The 23,337-nt window shown below is 34.5% G+C and overlaps 2 protein-coding genes across 9 annotated transcripts; one reads left to right on the top strand and one right to left on the bottom strand.

Annotated features, from left to right (window-relative positions):
- Nucleotides 1-18: 18 nt before the first annotated feature.
- LOC129810062 (uncharacterized) lies at nucleotides 19-21,271 on the top strand. Of its 8 annotated transcripts, none has more exons than XM_055860307.1 (5): nucleotides 19-162; nucleotides 7,483-7,768; nucleotides 12,980-13,141; nucleotides 13,209-13,813; nucleotides 18,991-21,271. In XM_055860307.1, exons 2-5 carry the CDS (start codon nucleotides 7,628-7,630, stop codon nucleotides 21,191-21,193), a joined length of 3,111 nt encoding a protein of 1,036 aa, XP_055716282.1. In that variant the 5' UTR covers nucleotides 19-162; nucleotides 7,483-7,627; the 3' UTR covers nucleotides 21,194-21,271. The 8 variants fall into 8 exon arrangements, with proteins under 8 accessions (XP_055716282.1, XP_055716278.1, XP_055716277.1 ...); XM_055860303.1 differs by lacking the exon at nucleotides 19-162 and adding an exon at nucleotides 626-1,127; XM_055860302.1 differs by lacking the exon at nucleotides 19-162 and adding an exon at nucleotides 1,262-1,511.
- LOC129810084 (uncharacterized) lies at nucleotides 21,217-21,841 on the bottom strand. The gene is made up of 2 exons (XM_055860341.1): nucleotides 21,566-21,841; nucleotides 21,217-21,491 (listed from the first exon to the last, which is right to left on the bottom strand). Exons 1-2 carry the CDS (start codon nucleotides 21,658-21,660, stop codon nucleotides 21,269-21,271), a joined length of 318 nt encoding a protein of 105 aa, XP_055716316.1. The 5' UTR covers nucleotides 21,661-21,841; the 3' UTR covers nucleotides 21,217-21,268.
- Nucleotides 21,842-23,337: the final 1,496 nt, after the last annotated feature.

Here is a 23,337-nt window from a genome sequence, read left to right as displayed (position 1 = left end):
TACATATGGCAGCACCAACACAGAGAGAAAATCACGCTCTTTTTGCGGATAATCTTCCTGGGTAAGGGCATTAATTGCTTTTTTCTGATTTTTATTACCACGAAATTTGATTGAGAACCAACAGGAATCGTTCGGATCATCCTGATCATCCTGATTAATTGGGTAAGTTTAATCCTTATTCCTTAAGGTTTTTTGCAATATTCGTAAAGTGCAGTTTTTTTTTTATTATTTTATTAATTTCGTAATGATTCTATGAATAATTTAATTTATTAGTCAACATTTGAGGGAATTCTGGGGCACTTGAGGGCTAATTTCAGAAAAATTGTGATTAGGAGCGGTGTAGTAATTTTTCCATCCGGAAGAATCGATACTTCCCAAGAGCAACATGTGCATGATTAGCATTACCACTTTGGGATTATGATTGAGATGTTAAGAATGGGATTTCAAGAGGTTTTCAGGGTTAATTTCACCCCAAAAACTCCTCCTGGATGGTCATTCGACGTCTATTGATCCCCAGGAGGGTTCATGATTCACCAAAAATCCATCCCGATATGAAATCTTGGCAGTAACGTACATGAGCAACAACACCATGACAATTTTTCTTCAGAGAGAGGGGCCTTAGGAGTGTCACTCATGCAAGTTCAGGCATTTAGTGCTATTCCCAAGTGTCTCTGTAACCATTTTTCCAACTTGGAAAATTCTCAGTTAATTTTGGAAGTGTCTGGAGATGGTGATTGGTGTTTTGGCCACAAGATACCAAGCAATACTTGTACCTTTTTTTGAGTGAAGTGACCTTCATGATATATTTTTCCTCACACGAAATTTCTGCTAACATTCTCTCTGCCAGAGACTTTTGAGCTGATACTTTTCTCACAAGAGCCAATTTACTTCTTAAACCATTTTCAAGTTCCCGTTTAAAGTTCTTTTTTGAAAAAAAATCGTGTGATTACATAAAACTCACCATTTTTCCCAGAGAATTTTCCTCGAAAGTTTGTTACTCTGGAAAATTGCCATTTGCTGGATTTTCTCTTTGGTTTTTTTTGTTCATTTTTAATGCTGTTGTACACCTCTCATGGTCACAAGGAGAATTTAGCTGACAAGGGCTAAACCGCCCCCACATTTTCCAGGTAACAAAAAAAAAATCACAGCCTTCTAAGTTTTAAAAAAACCCTCGTGAACGAATCTATCCTGCCAAAGAGAAAATTTCCCAATTTTCAGAGTGAATTGTGGTATAATTTTGTGAGTGATAAAATTGCAGGCATATTAATTTTCTTGTGTGCTAAACAAAATCCCAACCACACTCTCAGTTTTTCATGCTCACATCAACGAGCATTTTAATACAAAATAGATTAACCACCACGTAATATCTATTTGTCCTGCAGAACAGTCATAAGAGTTGTGCAAATTTCTGTAAATACCAATCCCCAAGAGGATTTTGTCCATGAAAAAAATCGGACTTCATCTTTTCTGCCTCATCATCACGTTTTTTCTTCTCCACAATCACCAAGAAGGTAACAAGGAATATTCTTGCCAAGAAATCAAGTTGACAGTATAACTTCATACTTTGACATAAATTGCACATTAAAAGCAATTAATGTGATTTTCTTACCAAGAAAACCCGTCTCTATCAATCCCCAAACCCCCTATCATCCCCCAATTTCCCCAAAGTCCCCTATGATCTAGTCAAATATTATCCAAAAGCCAAATCTCAAAGATTGATTTCCACGGGAGAGCACCCAGTTCACAGAGAGTCTTCCGCACATAAAAAAGCCCCCTTAGTGTGTGTATTGGTTAAAAAATTAACAATGAAAGTGGTTCGCAATATCGAAGAAAACTCGACATTTCCATACGGTAAATAAAAGTTACTTGAAAATTAAATTCCAAATAGTTTCAAATTAAAATTGTGGATACTCCCGGAAAAATCACCAATTCATCCAGCCCCCAGATTACCTATTCCCATTTATAACAAAAATTCCAACAGAGATGGTGCAGTATTAAGTTGGGAATTTTTTATCAGTTGGACTGAAATGATAATAATTTTATACACTCACATTACTAATCAATATGTGTGTATGTGTTATAGTTGGTGATCTTTAAGAGTACGCTCTGAGAAATTGAGAATGACCAAGGGGAAAAAAATGAGCCAACATTATTTTTGTCCAGGAGAAAAATTGCAGATAATCTTAACTAAAAGATGTCTCCATCGAAATTCCTTTTGGCCAACAAGGGAGAGTAACATTGTGTGGTCCCCATGGAGAATTTTTGTGATTCTCTATTTTCTCACAAATATATACTCCAACTTTTACCTTGCTCGAACTCTCTCAACAAATGGAGTGATATAAACTATCGGCTTTTAGATATATCAAGATTATAAATCACGACCCCCCCCCACATCCATTCCCAATTTGAAAAACTAATGAAGGCTCAATTTGATACTATAGGGCTGAAGGAATACCTATTGGCACTTTAAGAAAACTCATATCATGACTTATTGCCACCTTATAGGAAAAGGCAGAATAAGCAAAAATATATTTTTTTAGGAGAATGTGGGGCAGCGGGGGCAGCTTTGAAATTGGACTTTTTTGGGAACTAGACCTTACCATAATATAATTTATCTTAGCATCATAATGGAGTTTAGTTTTATTTAAAAATACAAGAAAAGAAACCAATTTTCAAAGTTGCTCCAATTCAAAGCTGATCCACTTCCCCCTCCCCATAGCAAAAGAAAGCGGAATAAGGAATCACAAGGAAAAATTCCTCGAAATTTTTCAGTATTTTTCCTTGGTAAATTCCACGAAAATTCTACATACAGTAGACTCTCGCTAATTCGGCTCTTTTGAGATCGGGCTACTTTTTAATTCGGGCATCAGTTAAATTTGAAAAAAGTTTATCGACATTTTTTTAAGTTTTGAATGAAGATATGTAATATTCTGAAATTTGGCATGTTTCGTCTTATGCTGGCTACATACTAGAAGAAATTTTCGTAAAAAATGCCTTTATTAAAAAATTCTGAATTTCTGCCTACAAGGATAGGGGAAATTTTCTTTAAAAAGGCATTTTTTAAAGAAATTTCTACTAGTTTGTAGAGGCCATAAGAGACTTACACATCGCCCCTTGGAAATTACAAGGGGCCAACTCAATCTGAGCCATTTTTCAGGAGACAGCATGAAAGATTCAACTTTGTATAAATAATTATCTCATTTATGTATGTTAATAAAAACAATTTAATTCTCTTCTATTTGTATGAGCATTATTATAAACAACGAAACATACATATTTTTACCTTTCAAAATATGTTTTTCTATGAGTTAGCTCTTTGTCATTCTAAATGATGCGCAAATTTTCATGAAATTTTAATGACACGGAATCAACTTGCTTGAGTTAGTCCCTTGTTTCACAAAAATTTGAACGATAAATCTATTTTGTGCCCCTTGACTTCAAACAAAATTATGCAAGTAATCAAAAAGATTAAAATTTTGAAAAACTCTCCGGCACACCTTTTAGATCAGGATAATTTCACGAAGTCGAAATTCGCATCCCTTTCTTTCTCACATGTTTTGCATATGTCTTTCTAATTCTTTCGCACTCTTCTTCTTCTCTTAAACATCACTCCAAATTCAATTTAGCTCAATCAAATTTGGTACGAGAAAGAATGAGATAGTCATATGCAAAACATGTGAGAAAGAAAGGGTTTAGAATTTCGACTTCATGAAAATTTTCCGATCTAAAAGGTGTGCCGAAGCCATAATAACGAAATTTAATTATTCATATCATCTGAAATTTTATTAAATTCTCTGTCTGAGTGCAATTAAACCTCAAAATCGCCAAAAAGTGAGTTGGCCTCTTGTAATTTTCAATGAGCGACATAATCGTCACGTAATTATCAATATGATGATAAGCTAACTAATATTTAATAAAAATGTGTAAGAATCTTAGGAAAAATAAAAGAAAATTCACATTTCGAAGGGAGAGCACTTTCCCCTACATCGCGGATCATGTATCAAAAATCGATTGTCGTGGACTTCCTGTCCCGTTCGTCGTATAACCACTTCTGGAGAGAACGGATAGAGATATCAAAAAACGATTTTCGACAAGGATTAAATATCGATAGCGAGAAAAGTGTTCTTGGCGGCCGAAATGGATAAATTTGGCTAGACGAGATTCTTTACCCTGAAAATTCAACTCAAAATCGAATTTTCACGCATTCCGAGTTCCAAGCACTCCAATTTGAACGCATTCTAAGGTCGCCTTTAAAGATCCTCATCTAGTATAAGCTTTTCTGGGCTTATCACTGTTTTCTTTTTTTTTTCTTAAAACTATCCACATTTTGAAAAAAAAAATCATATTAGTAAAATTATAAAATATCATATCTCAGTCTCAGCTCTTTCCATCTTAATTCTGAATTCAATCTTTAAGCTTTAAAGCTAAGCTTAACGTTTTAAGCTGACTTCTATTAAGCGAAGCATTGCTGAAGAATTAATTATCTTTAATTTTAAATTATTTCATGTAGTAACTCTTTCAAACACAAGATAGAAATTTTCAAATTATCTTCTTTCTATTTCTTTAAGATTTTGCAGCTTCGTAATGTTCCGGTTGAGTAATTAAAGTTACAATATTATTTAAGGGAATCATCGAAATACTAAAAAAGAAATATTTCTTTTTTTATTCGCCACAGCTTTATTAAAATCATTTAAAATAGAGCGTCCAGACTTTCATTGTATTTGAAAAGTTTTTTCTTTAGAAAATTAAAGTGTTTCTATTTTGTAGTTAAGTGTTCTGGATAAAAACTGGCAAGAATTTCTCTTAATTCTTTTAATTTAATTTCCTATTTTCTCGGTGAGTTAAAGAAAACTTCTAAAGACTGTACAAATGTAAAAATTGGTGATACTTGGGAATGTATCAAGACTAAACCTTTCAACTGCAATTGGTTGGTGTCTTTGAAAATACAGAAGTTGTATTTTTTCCTAGATTCTAGAGCAAAAATTTTCTATTAATTTTCTGTCAGTAGGGGTAAGTGGGTCACTTTTGAATTAGGGATACCTTTAAGATATGGCTTCTTTCGCCTATTTTTGTAAATTGAACTGAAACTTATCATAATGAAATTTAATCTCACATTTAGCTTGTGGAACTAAATTATACAGGGAGTTCCGTTTTGAAAGAAATTCTCAGGACCTAAGAAAAGCCCGCGAATTCACTCCAGTGACACAGAAAATTTGCATACCCACAGGAGATGTCTCTGAAATAAGTTACGGAAACGCCGTAATGCATGCAAAACCTTTTCGGGGCCAATTTTTCTGCCTATTTTCAGCACCAATGATTCATAAGAAATGCATTTCAAATTTACCGCGTGATAAAATATTTGCATTATTTAGAGGAAATTCAAAAATCGTTTTATAAATGAGCTCCAAATAGTAGTTCATATAAAATTCTTTCAAATCGTTTTCACTTAAGCCGGAACTCCCTGTAACATGGTAAGTTGCAATTCCATTTAAAAATAAGAAAAAAAAACAGTCTTATTTTAAAACTGCCTCAATTCAAAGGTGCCCCACTACCACCTAAATTTCTTGTAGGACTTTTAAAGATTGAGGGCACAAGATCAATTCGACCAATTCAAATTTTGAGCACTTTACGAAGTCTATTTCTACAACTTTTTACAAATTGATAGAGTGTGTGCCTTCCTCGGCAAAAATTTCAACTTTGCCTGCGCAAACGCACTCTTTATATTGCATATTTTTCTCCTCTTTATATATCTTTAATGCTTTCTTAATGAGATTTATTGTATATTGGTGTAACAGAAAAATAAAGAACTTTCATTATTAATTAATTACCATGCCCATGGTTATTTAAATTGGAGGACTACTTCTTGGGGGTATTGCCGGGGAAGATAGTGGATTCCTGGAGATTTAGAGAAGTTCTCCTTCAAATGCCACTCAATACCGAATTTTCTAACGGGGTAATAGGAGTTCCCTGAATTAAATCCATGTGCAATGCGTCAGCCGCGTTGTGCTCTCAAAAAGTACGGAGATTTTTTTTCGAGAAGTTCGTCCCACGAGAAAATCATTACACCGGTGTGTGTGCTTTTGGCTTGAATTGTTTCTGAAGGAGGATGATGTTCAGGTAGAAGAAAAAAAAACACAGAAAAATTATGCTGAGAATTGGTGTTTGTTGCTTAGCCACACGGTGAATAAAAGTGGTTTGACAGTGTCAGAGTTACAAAAATTTTTATTTGTGAATTTCATTGTGCAGAACGCAATAATTGTTCAGTATCAAGAAGTGCGAAGAAAATAATTCACTGTTTGTGGTAGTGATTAGAGAATTTTCAATATTGCCTGGGTATCAATTTCTGCATCTTCGGACATTTTCTCTGTTGAGAAACTTCTTGGTTGTGCCTGAGATGTATATGGTTCAGCATAAGTCCCCAAAAGCGAGCATGAGAGACATGTCTGCTAAATAAAAGGGGCTTCTCCTCATGACTCGTTTTCCCATCCACGGAGTGTACTATAGAATATTTTGTAACACAAGTGAGAGCCTCAGTCTCAATTTAAGTTTAGATGTCAGCGTGAAGTACCTATCGCATTTTGTGCTGCCTGTTCTTCAAAATGCCCGATAAAATCAATCCAGGAACAATGTTAAAATTTACTTAATGTATCAGTGGGTGTGTATATGATTTTTATTGAAGGAAAATCTCAAGAGAATTTTTTGGGATTTCATTCGAAAGAAGTTTTTTAACAGAGAAACTCATTTTTTTAATGAACTAAGCGTCAAAGGCATTACTCACAATCTCTTGTGCTCACAATAAAACGCGATAGTGGAAGTTCTTTTTCTCGATCATCGGCACTTGTACAGAGAGTTTGTGTCTCTTTTTTCCATCTCACAACAAATTCTTTTTGCCTTCCTGGAATAATAAGATTTCCCATCAAATTTTCCCCGTGGGGACATTCAAGATAAATCAATAGGATTGAACCATAAAGTGAATGATATTTTTGAAGGTGTATTATCGTGCCTGGGTGAAACTGTGAATTATTTTTTTTCTCCATAAACGGTGTGTTATTACATCATCAATGAGGTTTCTTATGAAGGGGAAAAAAGAGAGAATTAAAAAATGTTTCACTGCACTTAGCAGCACAATTGATAGCCAAGAGACCAACAATATACTTGCAGCATATGTTTACAGTGTATTGCAGTTGTAATTAGTTTAATTTTTCGTGGCATTTTCCACCCAATTCCTAGACCACATTTGGGATTGGTTGATGTTCCCCGCGTGCCCGGAGATGGTCAATATATCACCGCACAGAAAATATCGAAAGAGAGCGCGAGATTTTAATTCAATGTCAATTTTTATTGAATTGGGTGTTTTGAAGAGGCATGTGAATATTTTATTTGCGCAAATTGAGAGGAACTCTATAACAAATAAATAAATATTGCAAAAAAACCAAATCTTTCAAATCCTAATTTGCCTTTCTCTCTGATTCTCCCATCTAGATTCCAGAGATACCAAAAGGAGCAACAACTGACAAGTATCGAGTTTGGATCATCTTCTGGGCCCAGCAACAGTGGCCTCAGTGGAAAATTTTAAAAGAGTTTTTTGGGAATTTGACAGATATTTGGGAGGAGAGTACGTTGGAAAATGAAGGGAAAGACATTGGGAGAGGAGGGAACAGAGAATTCACATGATTGCCTTGATTTGAGTATTCTTAGGAAACCAATTTCTACCTCGATAACAGGATTTAATGAAGCCCGAAAGGCTTACGAGAATGGCACAGAGGAGGTGAGTCAAACAACATTTTTACAGGGTGCCCCAAAATGTCCTGATAATAGAATCATTATTTGAATTTTATAGAGTATATAGAGAATGTATTTCAAAAGAACACAAGAACGTTTTCATTTTGATAAAAATGTAGGAAAATATTTTACTAGGAATAGTTCATACAATGAATCATCAAAATAAATTAACTAAGAGGATTAAAGACTGAGCTTGGTTTAACCCTTTAACGACGAGACACATTTTACGGACTGAAAATTAACATTTAAAATTAAACTGGGAAACATATTCAATGTTTCATAGTCTTACGTCTAACCTTGGAAAGTCCAACAGAGTCTAATTCGGTGTATTTTGTGCTTCTATGGACGATAAGGACAAAAATAGCCCAAAAATTTAAGTAATTTTTCTGACAATACCAATGAATAATATTTTTCGCTTTAATGAAAAATATTATGTATGAGTATTGTAGTTCTTATTGCAAAAAGGGTTTTGCTTAAAAAACTTGAAAATACAAAAAATAAATAAAATCAATTATGAATTTGAGAATTTAAAAATTCGCCATTTTTGAGCTTAAATATTTACTACATAGCAAATAGCTAGAGACTTGAAAAAAATATTCTAGATTTCCTAAACCTTCTACTTTACAATTATGTACAAACATGAGAAAGAAATAACTTTAGGTAGTCAGGAAAAATTATTTTCTTTATGGGATACCGGTGTTCCAATCGTCCTTAAAGGGTTAACAGTCGGCTTTGAAAAAGATTTGCGATTTAACTTAGCAAAACTTACTATTTTATTACTAGTCTCACTAGTCTTTTTATCTAGTCTTACTATCTTATTTAATTAAAAAGCAAGTATTATCATAGAAATTTTTAAAGTTTAATATTTTTTAAAATATTATCGAAGCAAAATGTAGCTTTTTACTGAAAAAATAAAAATTTCAGCAAGGAATAAAAAAACAAAATCCTTTTCTAATTTTATCAAATTAGAAACTATCATCAATTCTAAAAAAATATCATTAAAAAATGTAATATTTCAATAAAATTATTGAAAGTATACGTTTTTGAACTATTTCTCAATATTATACTGGATATATATTATGTAAATATCATGATGGAAAGTTAATTATTCCCAAAATTATTAGAATGTAAAATTTTAGCTTGAAATCACTCTCTAAATTTGGCTATTCGCGACTTATTCATTCTGAGCCGTCGAATTGATCTCTGGACTAAATTTTGAATGGATAGCACGATTTCAAGAACAATTATTAATAGCAGCAAGAGCTAAAAGAAAGACAAATGACTTTGGATATTTATATAAAAATGTTATCGCTATTACTCACACGTTCAGTTCAAAATGATTTAAGAACTCACATTTTTCTAGTTCAACAATATTTTTTTAGATAAAATCTCTTTATTTAGTTTATTTAAACTAAATTTTCAGTCTTAAACATTTTAACTTCTTATTCTATTATTTATTATTAATTTTAAGGCTTTGTTAGCATTATCTTTGGTTTTAATCTTCTTAAACTGTGTGCATATTTGGCCTTTGTGACGTTGTTTTGTGTTTTGTTTGGTATTCTATTTATTTAATTATTTTATTAAAACGAATTTACGTATTTATGTTAAAGTAAGTTTTACGTGGCCACAAATCGCCGGTCAACCGGTCAGAGCGGATCTTTTGATTCAAAAAGTAAATAAATAAATAAAAGAAAAGCATAACACTAAAAATAATTGAACAATAACAAGGCTTTTAAATTCTTTTGGTAAATCTTTATTAGCTTTCCAAAAAGCCCAAAATCACTGAAGTTCCAATAAAAAAATGGATTATGTGGTGAATTTTCTTATAGAAATTTTACACAAAATTTAATATGATAAACTTAAAATAGTTTTTTTAGGTGACTTAGAGAATACTTTTAATCAACTTTTCTCAAAAAAAGTTACAATGTTGTTTTAGAAATGTTTTAGAGTTTAGTTAGAGTATTTTTGCATGAAAATGTCCCTGTAATTTTCTCTTAGAAGGAAGTTTGAAAGAACAATTCAAGCTACATTTCATATATCTTTTTCTTGAACTAAAAGAAAACTAATATTGACCCTTTGAAAGTTTAATAGCTATTAAAATCACTTTAAATAATCAAAAACGAACTGAATTTCATTTAAAAACATTTTTTTTTTTATAATATTCCCAAGCTAAAAGTGCAATTTTCTGAAATAAAAACTTTTCAAATATGGCTCAGTCACACCTTTAACCCTTTAAGGACGATTGGAATACCGGTGTCCTATAAAGAAAATATTTTTTCCTGACTAGCTAATGTTATTATTTCCTAATGTTTGTACGTAATTGCAAAATAGAAGGTTGAAGGAATCTAGGATATTTTTTGCAAGTCTCCAGCTATTTACAATTCTAAATTTTTAACCTAAAAAATTACGAATTTTAAATTCTCATATTGAAAACTGATTTTAATTATATTCTATATTTCCAATTTTTTTTAAGCAAAACCGTTTTGGAAACAGAAACTACAATGCTCAAACATAATATTTTTCATTAGAGTGAAAATTTTCATTCATTGGTATTGTCAGAAAAAATACTTAAATTTTTAGACTATTTTTGTCCCTGTCGTTCATACAGACAAAAAATACACCGAATCAGACTCTGTTGGATTTTCTAAGGTTAGATGTAAGACCTTTTACTGATTTTGTTTATCGGTTTCATTTTTATCGCTGATTTTCGGCCAGCGAAAACTGTCTCGTCGTTAAAGGGTTTAAAGCTAGATCAAGCCAATCAAAGGGTTAAAATCGCGAAAATTTCATAAAGTCAAAATTAGCATCCCTTTCTTTCTCAAAGAAATGGGATAGAATTTTCATTAAATTTTACTGCTCTAACTAAACGATCTAAAAGGTGTACCATAACAAATAAAAAACTTTTTGTAAAATTGTCTCATATTGATATCATTAAGATTGGTGCAAAACTGAATCAATTAACAGAATTTCCTCAAAAAACTGTTCCTAAGTTGTGATATAAAGCCTCCGGCACACCTTTTAGATATTAAAAATTTCATGAAATCAAAATTAACATTCCGTTCTTTCTCAAACATTTTACATTTGTCTATCCCACTCTTTCGCATTCAAAATCCGATTGAACTAAATTTTATTTAGTTCAATCAATTCAGCTCAAAAGAAGGAAGAATCCGAAAGGGTGGGGTAAGCATTTATGCAAAAGGTTTAAGAACGAAAAAGATGGGAATTTCGATTACATGAAATTTTCCGTCACGTGACTGAAAATTACCATTATTATAGTTAAAAAGTTTCAACAATGTTGTTTAATTTGAAAATGTGTAAAATTTTAACACTATAATAGTGTGAAATCGGATAAATTAATTATTTGACGATCTGTGTAAAATTTCTCACTATTATAGTCATAAAAAGTTTTCAACAATGTTTTGTGATTTAAAAGCATTGAAAAACTCTAAAAATTATCACTATTATAGTATGATTATAGTTTTTCACATTAATATAGTGTGAAAAAATACACAATTTTATGGTATTTATTGTCACATGATCAAAAATTAACACTATTATAGTTTGATCATCATTTTTCACACTATAATAATGTGAAGCCTTGTGAATTCAACCAAAGTTGTTGAATTTTTAAACAAAAGTTGTGTAAAAATATTTGAATTTCCATTTAAGACATATACTTCAGTCGAGATGCTTTTCATTGGGTAAAAGTAATATAGAATATCAAATATTTATATGCATAATAAGCATATAGTGAAGATCCGAGCATTAAATGTAGTTATCTCGAATTAGGGGGGATCCCGAGTACCGGAAAAAAACATTACAAATGTCTAAAAAGACAAAAAAATAAAATCTTCGAAATTAAGTGAAAATACAACAATTTTTGAGTTTACACACAAAAATTCAGCAACATAAATTTGGAAAAAATGTTGTTTAATTTAAAGTTGTTGAATTTCAAGTAGTTGTATTTAGAGTTGTTGAATTTAAAAATTGTTGATTTTTTGTGTGTAAACTCAAAAATTGTTGAATTTTCATTTCATTTCGTTTATTTTAGTTTTTTTTTCTTTTTTGGACATTTGTAATATTTTTTCCTGTACTCGGGATCCTCCCTAATGCCAGATAATTACATCTGATGCTCGGATCTTCACGATATACTTATTATGCATATAAATATTTGATGTTCTATATGACTTTTGCCCAATGAAAAACATCTCGACTGAAGTATATGTCTTAAATAGAAATTCAACAATTTTTACACAACTTTTGTTTAAAAATTCAACAACTTTGGTTGAAAATACACAAGGCTTCACACTATAATAGTGTTAATTTTTGATCATGTGACAAAAAATACCATAAAGTTGTGTATTTTTTCACACTATAATAATGTGAAAAACTGTAATCATACTATAATAGTGGTAATTTTTAGAATTTTTCAACAGTTTTAAATTACAAAACATTGTTGAAAATTTTTTATGACTATAATAGTGAGAAATTTTACACAGATCGCAATTAAATAATTAATTTATCCGATTTCACACTATTATAGTGTTAAAATTTTACACATTTTCAAATTAAACAACGTTGTTGAAAATTTTTAACTATAATAGTGGTAATTTTCAATCTCGTGACAATAAATTACCAAATTATTGTGCATTTTTTAAACATTTTTAAATTAAACAACTAAAATGGTCGATTTTGCACTATTATAGTAGTAAAATTTTACACATTTTTTTTCTGTGCACTAAGTGTTAATTTTTTTACTATGTAGCTTTCGAAATGATCTCTAGTTTAGACCCTCTATTATTATTATTAATATTATTATTAACAAAATAAATATTAAATGCCAGAGTATTTTCTTTGAGTACTCAAGTAAATAGAAAGCAAAATGACAAAATAATATGAGGCTTATTACAAAATATTATTAAAATATTGATTTTTGTCAATTTAGAAAATAATTTTCCCACAAACCCACGCATATCCGTTTCAAGGATAATGTAGTTGAGCGTAATTGCTTTTGCGAATGTGAAAAATAAAGTGCACATGCTCAAATAAAGCAGATTTTGGGATGCCAATAAATAAATTCATACTGAATACGATAAAATTGAGCTAGAGGACATTCTTTTGAGACATCCTGTGCAGCAGATTATTCTTTGATTGATAGTAAAATGAGAAAAAAATACTTGTGCTCTATTCCCAAAAGATACGACAGTTGCTGGCCAATGAATGCGACATCGTGTACGAATGCAAGGTGTGTCGCAATATTTTCCGCAGCTTGGCCAATTTCATCTCGCACAAACGTGTGTATTGTCGTCAGAAATTCAATGCATCCCAGCACTTCCATTTCCCCAGCAACGGTTTCATTGTGAGTTTTTTTGATGCTCAAAAATGCCCCTTTTGAATGTAAATTCAAAAAAAATATTCTTCTCAAGGATCAGGACATATCAACAATAATTCAGGCTGAGCAGGAGTATACGAACTACAGTGTGAAGGATAAACCACCGGAGAATGTGGGCAAGGATCTGAGTAGTATCATTGATCGATTGACAGCCAAGAGGAATGTGGATAGACTTATGAAGTTAACTGATTTCTATGACCGTGTCAGTCACAAGTTAACCCAAGATGAGGTTCTGCAGAAGAACCATGTTCTGCAGCTGGACAGAACACCAGCCAGCAATGTCGCTGTGTTCCAGACACTCAAGCAACCGGACACAGATAGCATGAAAATCGAGGTGGACGAAGTTAGAAGCCTCCTGTTGGACAATAAGGCTGTTTTAGGACCCGATGGCAAGGCCATCCGTATCAATGAAATGCCCACAATTCCACCAGTCCTCAGCCACGATGATATGGATGTTACTGTGCCACAGGCAACAGTCTCATGCAAAATCTGCCACGTGAAATTTGCCACAGTAAAAACCCTGAAGCTCCATCTGGAAGCAAAGCACATCCACTCAACGTACGTCTATCAATGTCCTGCATGCCCTCAGACATTCCTCGTGCCTGCTGCCGTGATTCGACACCTGAGCAACGATCACAAGTAAGTTAGACTCTCCCTCAGACAAACAATATTACGCTCTCTGATGAAATTTATCTGTTTTGTGTTGCGGGAATTCCGCGTTTGCTCTCAAGGTCATTTTAAGCTTCGTAAAGCTTTGAGTTCAACTCAGAGTTCATCTCTGCCAATTAAACTCTCAAGAGTTTCAAGTAAATGAGGAAATTTTACAATTGGGAAGTGTTTTATTTATTGATTTATTTATTTTTTTCGAAAGAGCAAAACTATTTAAATTATAATAATTTTTCCTTTGCAAAATATTGGCGTTGACTTCACACTGCGATGCCTAAGAAAAAACTTCTAGGAAATGTAGGAAATCAATAATTGAATTATCATACGCTTTGTTGATTTGACACTGTTCTTAGATAAAATATTGAGCAGAAATGTTATCGGGCATATTTTTTCTTAGACAAAAAAAAAGTTAGTGATTGTAAAAGTATTATCACCATAAAAACATAAAAACAATCTAAATCAATATTGAAATTTCAAAAAGCTTTGTTTAAAAACAATTTGACTTCAAAGATTTCTCACAAAAGTTTAACGAGTTGGCGAAAGGCTATCCATCAAGTCATAATAAAAATAAACATCTTGTTGAACTTAAACATAATTGATTGAATTAGCAGAAGACTTAAGGTCTTTTGATCATCTTTTAAAAACGGGTGGCAAAAAGTTCCAGGCTTCGCAAAGTGCTCGAATTCATGACTTACAGTAGACTCTCACTCAATCGGTTCTTTTTCAATCGGGCGAAAAATTTTGTGACAATTTTCACGTTTAATTATGAAGCAAATTTGCTCAAATTCGCTGTAGTTCTTCCTATTTTATCGTGATTCTCTATAATTGAGCGCTTTTTGTGGAATTTACAAAGGCTTTGACGCCCAAATCTATCGATAAACCGGATGACATTTTGTCCCAAATGCCCAATTGAGAGAGAGTCTACTGTATATGCAAGGATTTCGCAGTTTTCCCTCTGGCCAACTCCTTCTTAAATTTATCCAAAATAGCTTAGAAGTAATAATTGAATTTCGGATAAAAATTATTTATCGACTATGGACCGGCTCAATACGGGCTTATAACCGATTGGAATAGGTTCAGGTTTGTCAAGAATTCCAAGGCCTTTCCAACGAGACAAATATGACCCTATTCGGTTGAGAAATACGCTACCTAGAGGCTTTTTAACCTTTGACCTTGAAAAATCGTTATTGGACATGATTTAACGATGTTTTCGTATATGGGCGAATATCCGTCTACGTAACCTTTTTTTAAAACATGTCCAAAAAGATGGCAAAGCGCCCCAACTTTGTGGAATGCTCAAAATCACAAGAAAGGGCTCTCCTGCATTATCTTTTGGCATACTTTTCGGGTGCATACCGCTTCACTACAGACTAAATTGGTTGATTAATTAAAAGAGGGGTGGCAAAGCATCCCAGGCTTTGCGAAATGCTGGAACTCCAGATTTAGATGCTATACCTCAAAAGTATTTTCGCATCATTTATACCAGTTTTCAAGCGATTTTAACCGATTCATCACTCAAAAGATCCTCAGAATAGTTTTAAAAGTAATAGAATTGATTTTCAGATAAAAATTAGTTATCGGTTATGAATCGGTTCATTACCGGTTCAGAACCGATTAGAATTTGTTATTGTTTCATAGGAACTTCCATTTTCGAATGTTTTGGAGGTAGTCAAGGCGAATATTTCGTCCATAGCCACCTATGTTCGAAAAACATTTCGATTACGAATTTTTGAAAATCAAAGTTTAACTATTTTGGAGGGCCTACTATTTTTCAACCATTTGCTTAAATTTGGGGTTTTTAAAAGGTCTTGAATTTACATTTATCGTCTTTACTTTTTTATTTGTTCATAGGCTTGTTACTCCTGCTGCAATCTCCTAAAATCTACTTTTCTTAAGTAATTTCTTATTTGCTGTAGGCCAAACGGTTAGAGATAGCGGCTTGGAACTTTCAGGGGGGGGGGTCCCAAGGATCGTTAACATACTCCTCATTTTTCCCCACCCCTCCATGAACATGTTATTATTTAGATTTCTCGAAAACGCGTCATGCGATTTTTTTCATTTTTGGGTATGTTTTAGAGATTACCCAGGCGGACATTTCGTCCTTAGACGAAAATACCGTTTAATCATTCCTAATAACGCTTTTTCAAGGTCAAAGGTTAAAAAGACACTAGAGAGCGCATTTATAAAGCGAATGGGATCATGTTTGGGCTCATTGGAAAGATCTTGGAATTTCCTATAAAACTGAACCGGTTCTAATCGGTTTTGAACCGGTTCATAACCGATAACTAATTTTTATGCGAAATGCAATCAAATTACTCTAGAGGTGTATTTTGGAAATATTTTGAGTGATTTATGAACCGGTTCAAATCGATTGTGAACCGGTTATGAACCGATAAGTAATTTTTGTTCGAATATAATTTTTATGACTCTTTAAACTATCTTGTAGAATCTATTGAGTGATTTATGAATCAATTTAAATCGCTTGAGTACCGGTAAATGATGCGAAAGTACTTTAGCGGTATAGCATCTAAGTCACGAGTTCGAGCATTCCGCAAAGCCTGGGACGCTTTGCCAACCCCTTTATTAAAAATTTTATAACGAAAAAATAGCCAGATAAATTTTGCACGCATTCAATCAGGCCTAAAGGCGAATTGATATACCTATTCTTCATCATAAAAAAATAAAATTAAAAACAAAATTGGCAACGGCTGCCACTAGGGTCCTTCCTTCCAAGTGTTAATGTTTCAAGTATCCCAGGTCGAACCCCTTTTAAATCACCAGCTAAGCTTACATTAATTACACACAGAAAAATAGAAAATTCTTAAACAGAAACACCCAGGAATTTAATTTCAAATCCCATCCAATGAATGCCAATGCCCTAATCCTAAATCCTTGATCATTTAGTTTTAATCGTAATTTGCAAATCTCAAGACATTTTTTGCGTTTTTCAACTAATGCTGAACTTAAACTCCCGATCTCAGATCGTCAAATAGATAGGTATTCTAGCCCAATTCATTAGCAAGAAGCTTCTGAATTTAATCGCCTCGAAGATTAACGTTCAATTTAAGTTCCCGGAGTCTTACTGTGTTCTCACACTTGCACATTAAAATTTTAATATGATTCACATTAATTGTCGCTGGTGAGAAGCCAAATGTGTAATTTGTGTGTTTGAATCATTTTATATTCAAAATTTGGTCTATTTGTTGATAAAAAAGTAGACTTGGCCCGCAAAATTTGATATAAATTGATTTATAGCATTAATGCAAAAAATTAATGCGATTTTCTCTTTAATTTTTTAATGTGAAAAATATTTATGCTTTAGGTAAATTTAAACTTATTTTTGCAGGCCAAGTTCACTTCTTTATCAATAAATATAGAAAAACCCCAAATATTAAGTAACTCAAAGACACAAATAACATATTTGGACGCTCACAAGCGACAATTAATGTGAATCACATTAAAATTTTAATGTGCAAGTGTGATAACGCCGTAATCCTAAACCCTTGATCATTTGGTTTTAATTGGAATTTTCAAATCTCAAGACATTTTTCATTTTTCAGCTAATGCTGAACTTAAACTCTCGATCATTGTGCGTCCAAGAGATAGGGATTCTAGCCAATTTTATTAGCAAAGGCTTCTGAATTTAATCGCCTCGAGGATACACGTCCAATTTAAGTTCCCGGAGTCTTAAGCTGGCTATACATTAGACATAATTTATTGAAAAATTTCATTTCAATGTCAAATATTGACAAGGATTGCCTCCACATTGCAAAGATTTATTGACATAAATGTTTCAATATTGAAGAAAATTGTCCAGTGTGTAGGCAAAATATTGAAATATTTGTTTCAATATGGAACATTTTATTCAATATTTTATTTCATTATTTTGAATGGCTACAAACTAGACAAAATCATTTCAATAAAAAATTTGAAAGTCACATTGAAATAAAATTTCAAAGAAATTCTAAATATCAAATTGATGTGATATTTCTTTTAATATTTTTTAATGGTCAGGAATCCTCGTCCTTCAGAACATCACAGAACTGCTGGATTTTCCTTGATCATGAATGAAAACACATCCAAGATAAAAATACAAGTCAAGACACATCTCTCCTGCTTCCCCCAGAAAATCCCAGATTCTTGGAATTTTGTTATATATTTTGTTCAGTCTCCTCAAGAACCCAACTCGGTCAGCACTAATCACCTGCTTCCTCCAGAAAATCCCAGATCTTCTGGGATTTTCTTGAATATTATGCCCAAAGCACTTCAGATACATTCTGTGGCCAGAGGATTCATGGTGCTTCCTCCAGAAATCCCACTTCATAATTTTATGATACAAATTGGAATCCTACAGAAGGAACGAAGGCTTGTGGTTGTAGCCACACGGTATGATACGAAGCATGATCCTGAAAGTCTGTGAGAATTCGTTATTAATTCAATTTGGCTTTTGTTTCCAATCTGAAGTGTTTTTGACATAATATACAAGAAAATCCCAGAAGATCTGGGATTTCCTGGAGCAAGCTCCAGGGATCCTCTGACCACAGAATGTATCTGACTGGTTTTTGACAAAATATTCAAAAAAAAATCGCAGAAGATCTGGGATTTCTTGGAGGAAGCTCCACGAATCCTCTGACCACAGAAAGTATCTGAAGTGTTTTTGACATAATATACAAGAAAATCCCAGAAGATCTGGGGATTTCCTGGAGGAAGCTCCAGGAATCCTCTGACCACAGAATGCATCTGAAGTGCTTTGGGCATAATGAACAAGAAAATCCCAGTAGATCTGGGGATTTCCAGGAGGAAGTTCCAGAAATCCTCTGACCAACTTGGTTATTTTTGGGTGTTCTTGACAAAATACGGAAGAAATCCCAGAAGATATGTGAATCCCTGACTAGACTGGTGTTTTTAATATTGAAGTCAATTTGTTGAGTGTGTAGTGTAGGCAATTATTGAAATATCGGTTTCAATATTCGCTTCAATATTGAAGTTACTTTTCAATGTCACTTTGAAATGCTATTATTTCAATAATTTGTATAATGTGTAGACAGCTTTATATACTCTTAAATTTAGAGTCAACATTTTTCTGTGTATCATTCCTTTCGAATGTAATCCTTAAAATTTCTTTCCCCACGGAATATGCTCTATTTTAGGAAGTCACTTAAGCGCATCCGCCTCATGAGAGACACCATCTACAAGCGTCGCATCCGGATGGATGAGGTCCAGGTGAAGGGGCCAAGTCGCGAATTGGTGCGCCTGCAGACGGATCAAGAGCGTCAGGAGGCAGATAATAAGGCGTGGCTGGAAAATGTGGAGAACTACGACGTTGGCCAGTCCATGTGTACTTACTGCGGCAAGACATTTGAGCGAAGGGCTGTGCTGACAACGCATCTGGTGAACTGTCGGCAGAAGCGCCGAACGTCCACTGTGACTTCGGGAGCGGTCAGAAAGGTGGAGAAGCCAAAGAAAAACGTAGTGGAGACAATGAAGGAGATCTCACCGGGGCAGCAGGATGAGAATTCAAATTCTTTCGATAGCTGCATAACAAGTGTATCGGGGAATAAGGAGATAATCCAGTCAAATCTTCACAATAAACTCAATGTAAGTATCGATGCTGAGGCACAGGATTCAGACAATTCCACAGAGAAGCCGGAAGTTGTGAAGGAAGTTGCGAAGGAAGCTGTGAAGGAAATTGTGAAGGAGGTTGTGCCAGTGGGGAATAAGAGGAAGCGGAAGAGGGCAGCTAAGGTGGTGGAAGAGAAGGTAACGGAGGAGAGTCTGGCTGATGAGGTTTATTGGAGTATGGATGAAGGAGGTGAGTTGAGTGTGAAGAAATTCGCCAAAGAGGAAGATTGTCTGCCGCCGCCGCCTCCACCCTCGTCGACTGGGGCATCACCCAAGGAGAAGAAGGAGGGCGGAGGTGCAGAGAAACTGCCCGAATGTGATATTTGCAACAAAACTTTCGTGACAAAGAGCAACTTGAAGCGACACAATGTCATGTTTCACTACTTCAAGAATCGCTTCCTTTGCAAATTGTGTGAGTTTGGGGCTAATAAGAAGCTGGAATTGATTGCGCATCTTGGCGTGAAGCACAGTATCATGGGAGATAAGCATGTTGTGAAGGAATTTATAACGCTGGCCAAGGAGGAGAATAGGGAACTCATGAGGGAGAGAAATGAAATGAGCCCACAAAATTCAAAATCTCTCCCTGCCAGCCTCTGTCCATCGCCACAGCCTACTGAGCCTATTGAGGATTCCACGTCAAATTCCTCATCTCTCCCGGAAGCTAGTGGAGCTGCCCCAAAGCGTCGAGGACGTCCCAAGGGCAGTAAGAAAATCAAGATTCCGCTCGTGTTTGAGACACCTCAGCGCAAGCCAGCCAAAGACGAGGGTAAATCACCGAAGGAGGACAAGAAGAAGCACACCAGTGACAATATCCCCAAGAGACCCATTAGGAATCGCATTAAACCGGTCAATAAGGATTTTGTCTACGATCTGTCGCATCTGCTGAAGAAGGAATCGGATATTTTCAAGGGAATCTTCATGGATCAGGCACCAGCTGCCAAGAAGAGAAACAGAAGTTCTCAGAGCATCAGCAATCCGAGTGTGACGGAAATTGAGAAACCTAAGCCCGTGCAAGTGACTGTGCAGAGTCCTCCGCAGAATTCCTCCCCAATTGTCCATACCGTGGTCAAGGAGGAAGCTCCTGTGGTGCCTGATGAAAATTACAAGATTGAAGGGATTAAGGGAGCTGCCTTCGTGATGGCCAAAGCCGAAGTAGCTCTCCATGCTGCGACATTCTCAAAGGTTCCTCCAACCGTGGAACGTCCTGTGATTCCAGGAGTGGCTTTCCCAGCCAGATCTCCAGAAGAGGACCCCACCCAGAAGCCATTTTCCTGGGCAGACAAATCCCTAAAGAGTATCCTGAAGAAGAATGAAAAGGGCCACAAGAAGAGACAAATGAGAAGGATTTCAGCTGATGTGGCAGTCAAAACTGTCAAGAGACAACGTCACAGGAAGCAAAGTACTCCAGTGCTCTCAGTAAGGTCACCAGAATACCAAGTAACAGGCCGAATGGAGGAAAAAAAGAAGGAAGAATCAGGAACTGAGAGTAGTCCAAAGAAGAGACACACTGAGAAGGATTTCCAGGAATTCCTCCTGGCCAATCTCAAAGATTGCTCATCAACTGATGACTCCCTCTTTGGATCATCCCAGAACATTTCGCTGAGCTTCACAAATTCCAACGGCAAGAGGATAACACTGCTGGAACGTCTGGCTGAGAATAAAAATAGAAAGCCAGATTCTGTCCATAGACTTTCAAATCCCTTTGAGGATGACAGTAGCGATGAGTATTGAGTGAATTTGTAGTGTTACACATTTACCAATTTGAATCTTGTTGAAATGTATTTAAATATACAACACTACTATAATCTACTTTTCTTTTTTGGTCTCCTGCCCAGATATTTCTTCCCTTTCTTCCCTTTCTGCACTCTCATTTGTCACTGCCTCTTTTCCAGTCCCATCCCCGTCCTCCATTCCCTGGTTCTTCTCCATGGTCTCCTGCAGTCTCTTCGTATGATACTCAATCTTCCTGGCAATCTCCTCATGTTTCCCCTGAAGGATCTTTGGGAACCAGAACACCGCATGAAACAGCCTATCCCATTCCAAAAAATTATACAAATTATTGCATCACATTTCCTGAACCAAACTTCAGAGAGAATAGCCAACCTGAACATGAGCCAGGCTCCAGCCACGAGAACCAAGTAAGTAAACATGGTTTTGAACATTGTCCAGTAGTCAACTACCACTTGTTGATGCTTCATCTTCTCCAGAAGTTTAAAAAAAACAAAAATTCTTCACACACAAATTAACTCACGTGTCCAAATGGAAATTTTCTTCTGTTTGGACCTTTTGCGTCGCCAGGAGACTAGACAATTCCCTTCATCATGAATTTTTGATGCCACCAGACAGACAGGTGGATTTTTCAGATTATTTCTGTAGCATTGGAATCAGCTGTATTACTCCGCTAAATAGATTCTCTCATTCTGATACGAATTGCATCAGATAAAGACGAAAGGATGGGGTAGTTCAAGAATTTAAATTTTGGAAAAGACAGGGTAAGTGTTTCAGGCTTCGAACACTTCATATTTCTTCAATATTCCTTTAATGAACCTGGTCTATGGCAACATATTTTAATAGCGAATATTAAGTCAGATTCATTAAAGAAATATGGGAAAAATATGAAGTGCTTGAAGCCAGAGTATGTGCGAAGCCTGAAACACTTCCCCTATACCTTTTCCTCATCTAAAAGTTGTAAGGTATACGTTAATTAAATAGTAAATATCTGTAAGTTACTGCCAACAGGACAGCTTGAATAAAGTTAATCGCCTAGCAAGAGTTTGAACAAAATATTGGGCTGTGTGAAATTGCCCCACGGCTAAATACTTTCCAGCATTTTCTAAAACCCAAGCTTTACTTAGATACAATTTTTATTAATTTATTGTTCTTTTGGGCTGTTCATTCTAATAAACGTGTTACGAAAAATATTGATTTTTAATTTCTTTTAATATTTCATTTTTGTTTTTGAGTATAAGGGAAGAGCACCCCGCATCGGAATGTTAAGAGACATGCTCCATATTTACTTGAAAATATAAGCCCCAAAATACTATTTGGTAGTTTTGTCGGAGGAACGTCTGTTGGACAGGGAACCCCTATTGACCCTTTTATCAGAATGTTGAAAATTATTTAATGTATCCAGTAAAATATAAGTAATATAACGTTTTTTCTGTAATATACCTTTTACTATAAACAAAGATGTTCGAGTTTCGTATCCCAAATGGTACGGAGTAGGGTGTCAATAGGTGCTGACACGAGTTCTTAAAGTGTCAATAGATGTTCCTTTCACCCTATATGCTAAATGGTCAATTAGTTATCCGTTTAAATATATCTGTGCATTTGATTTTTCTATTTTAACAATAAGTTAATAAAAAATAGGTGTAAGTAATTGCAACCTTCCACTCTGTACCTCGGATCGTCACGAATTTAATCAAGTGTCTCACGGAAAATTGTTTTTATAAATTAAATCTGAGCCAATGTATAGTGCATTCTTGTGAGGGTTAAATGGTAAAAAATAGCTAATAATTTTTTAAAAATTGTTTTATTTGGAGCAGCAATACGGTATTAACCTGACGATCCGAGGAACACTGCCGATCGCTGGTACTCTTTCCTTAGTTCATGGGCAAATTAAAAGCGGTTTCATGGCTCACAATCACTTGGTTTGATCCTTGGTTATAATGAAAAAATAAATAAAAAAGAAACGTAACCGATAAATTGCAATAATAGTAAATACGAAATTTAAAAAAATACATTAAATAATTGCATTATTCAAGATGGTGATGTAACCGGTGAAAGGTCGCCAGGGTCAATTTTGAGAAAAAAATGAAAAATCTTATATTAGGGGGATAGGAAACGCATGAAGAGGTGAGGTAGCGGGAAAAAGA

Source organism: Phlebotomus papatasi, chromosome 1 (genome assembly GCF_024763615.1).
Source record: "Phlebotomus papatasi isolate M1 chromosome 1, Ppap_2.1, whole genome shotgun sequence".
Taxonomy (NCBI): domain Eukaryota; kingdom Metazoa; phylum Arthropoda; class Insecta; order Diptera; family Psychodidae; genus Phlebotomus; species Phlebotomus papatasi.
The sequence above is the reverse complement of the archived record's forward strand: the minus strand, read 5'-3'. Positions and strand labels throughout refer to the sequence as shown.

Bases quoted from the DNA above. Each gene is read 5' to 3' on its own strand.
- LOC129810084 (XM_055860341.1), bottom strand. From the start codon at position 21,660: ATGAAGCATCAACAAGTGGTAGTTGACTACTGGACAATGTTCAAAACC. The intron at 21,492-21,565 runs GTTGGCTATTCT...GGAATGGGATAG, and splicing joins GGAGCCTGGCTCATGTTCAG to GCTGTTTCATGCGGTGTTCT.
- LOC129810062 (XM_055860307.1), top strand. From the start codon at position 7,628: ATGAAGGGAAAGACATTGGGAGAGGAGGGAACAGAGAATTCACATGAT. The intron at 13,142-13,208 runs GTGAGTTTTTTT...ATTCTTCTCAAG, and splicing joins TCCCCAGCAACGGTTTCATT to GATCAGGACATATCAACAAT. The intron at 13,814-18,990 runs GTAAGTTAGACT...GCTCTATTTTAG, and splicing joins CACCTGAGCAACGATCACAA to GAAGTCACTTAAGCGCATCC.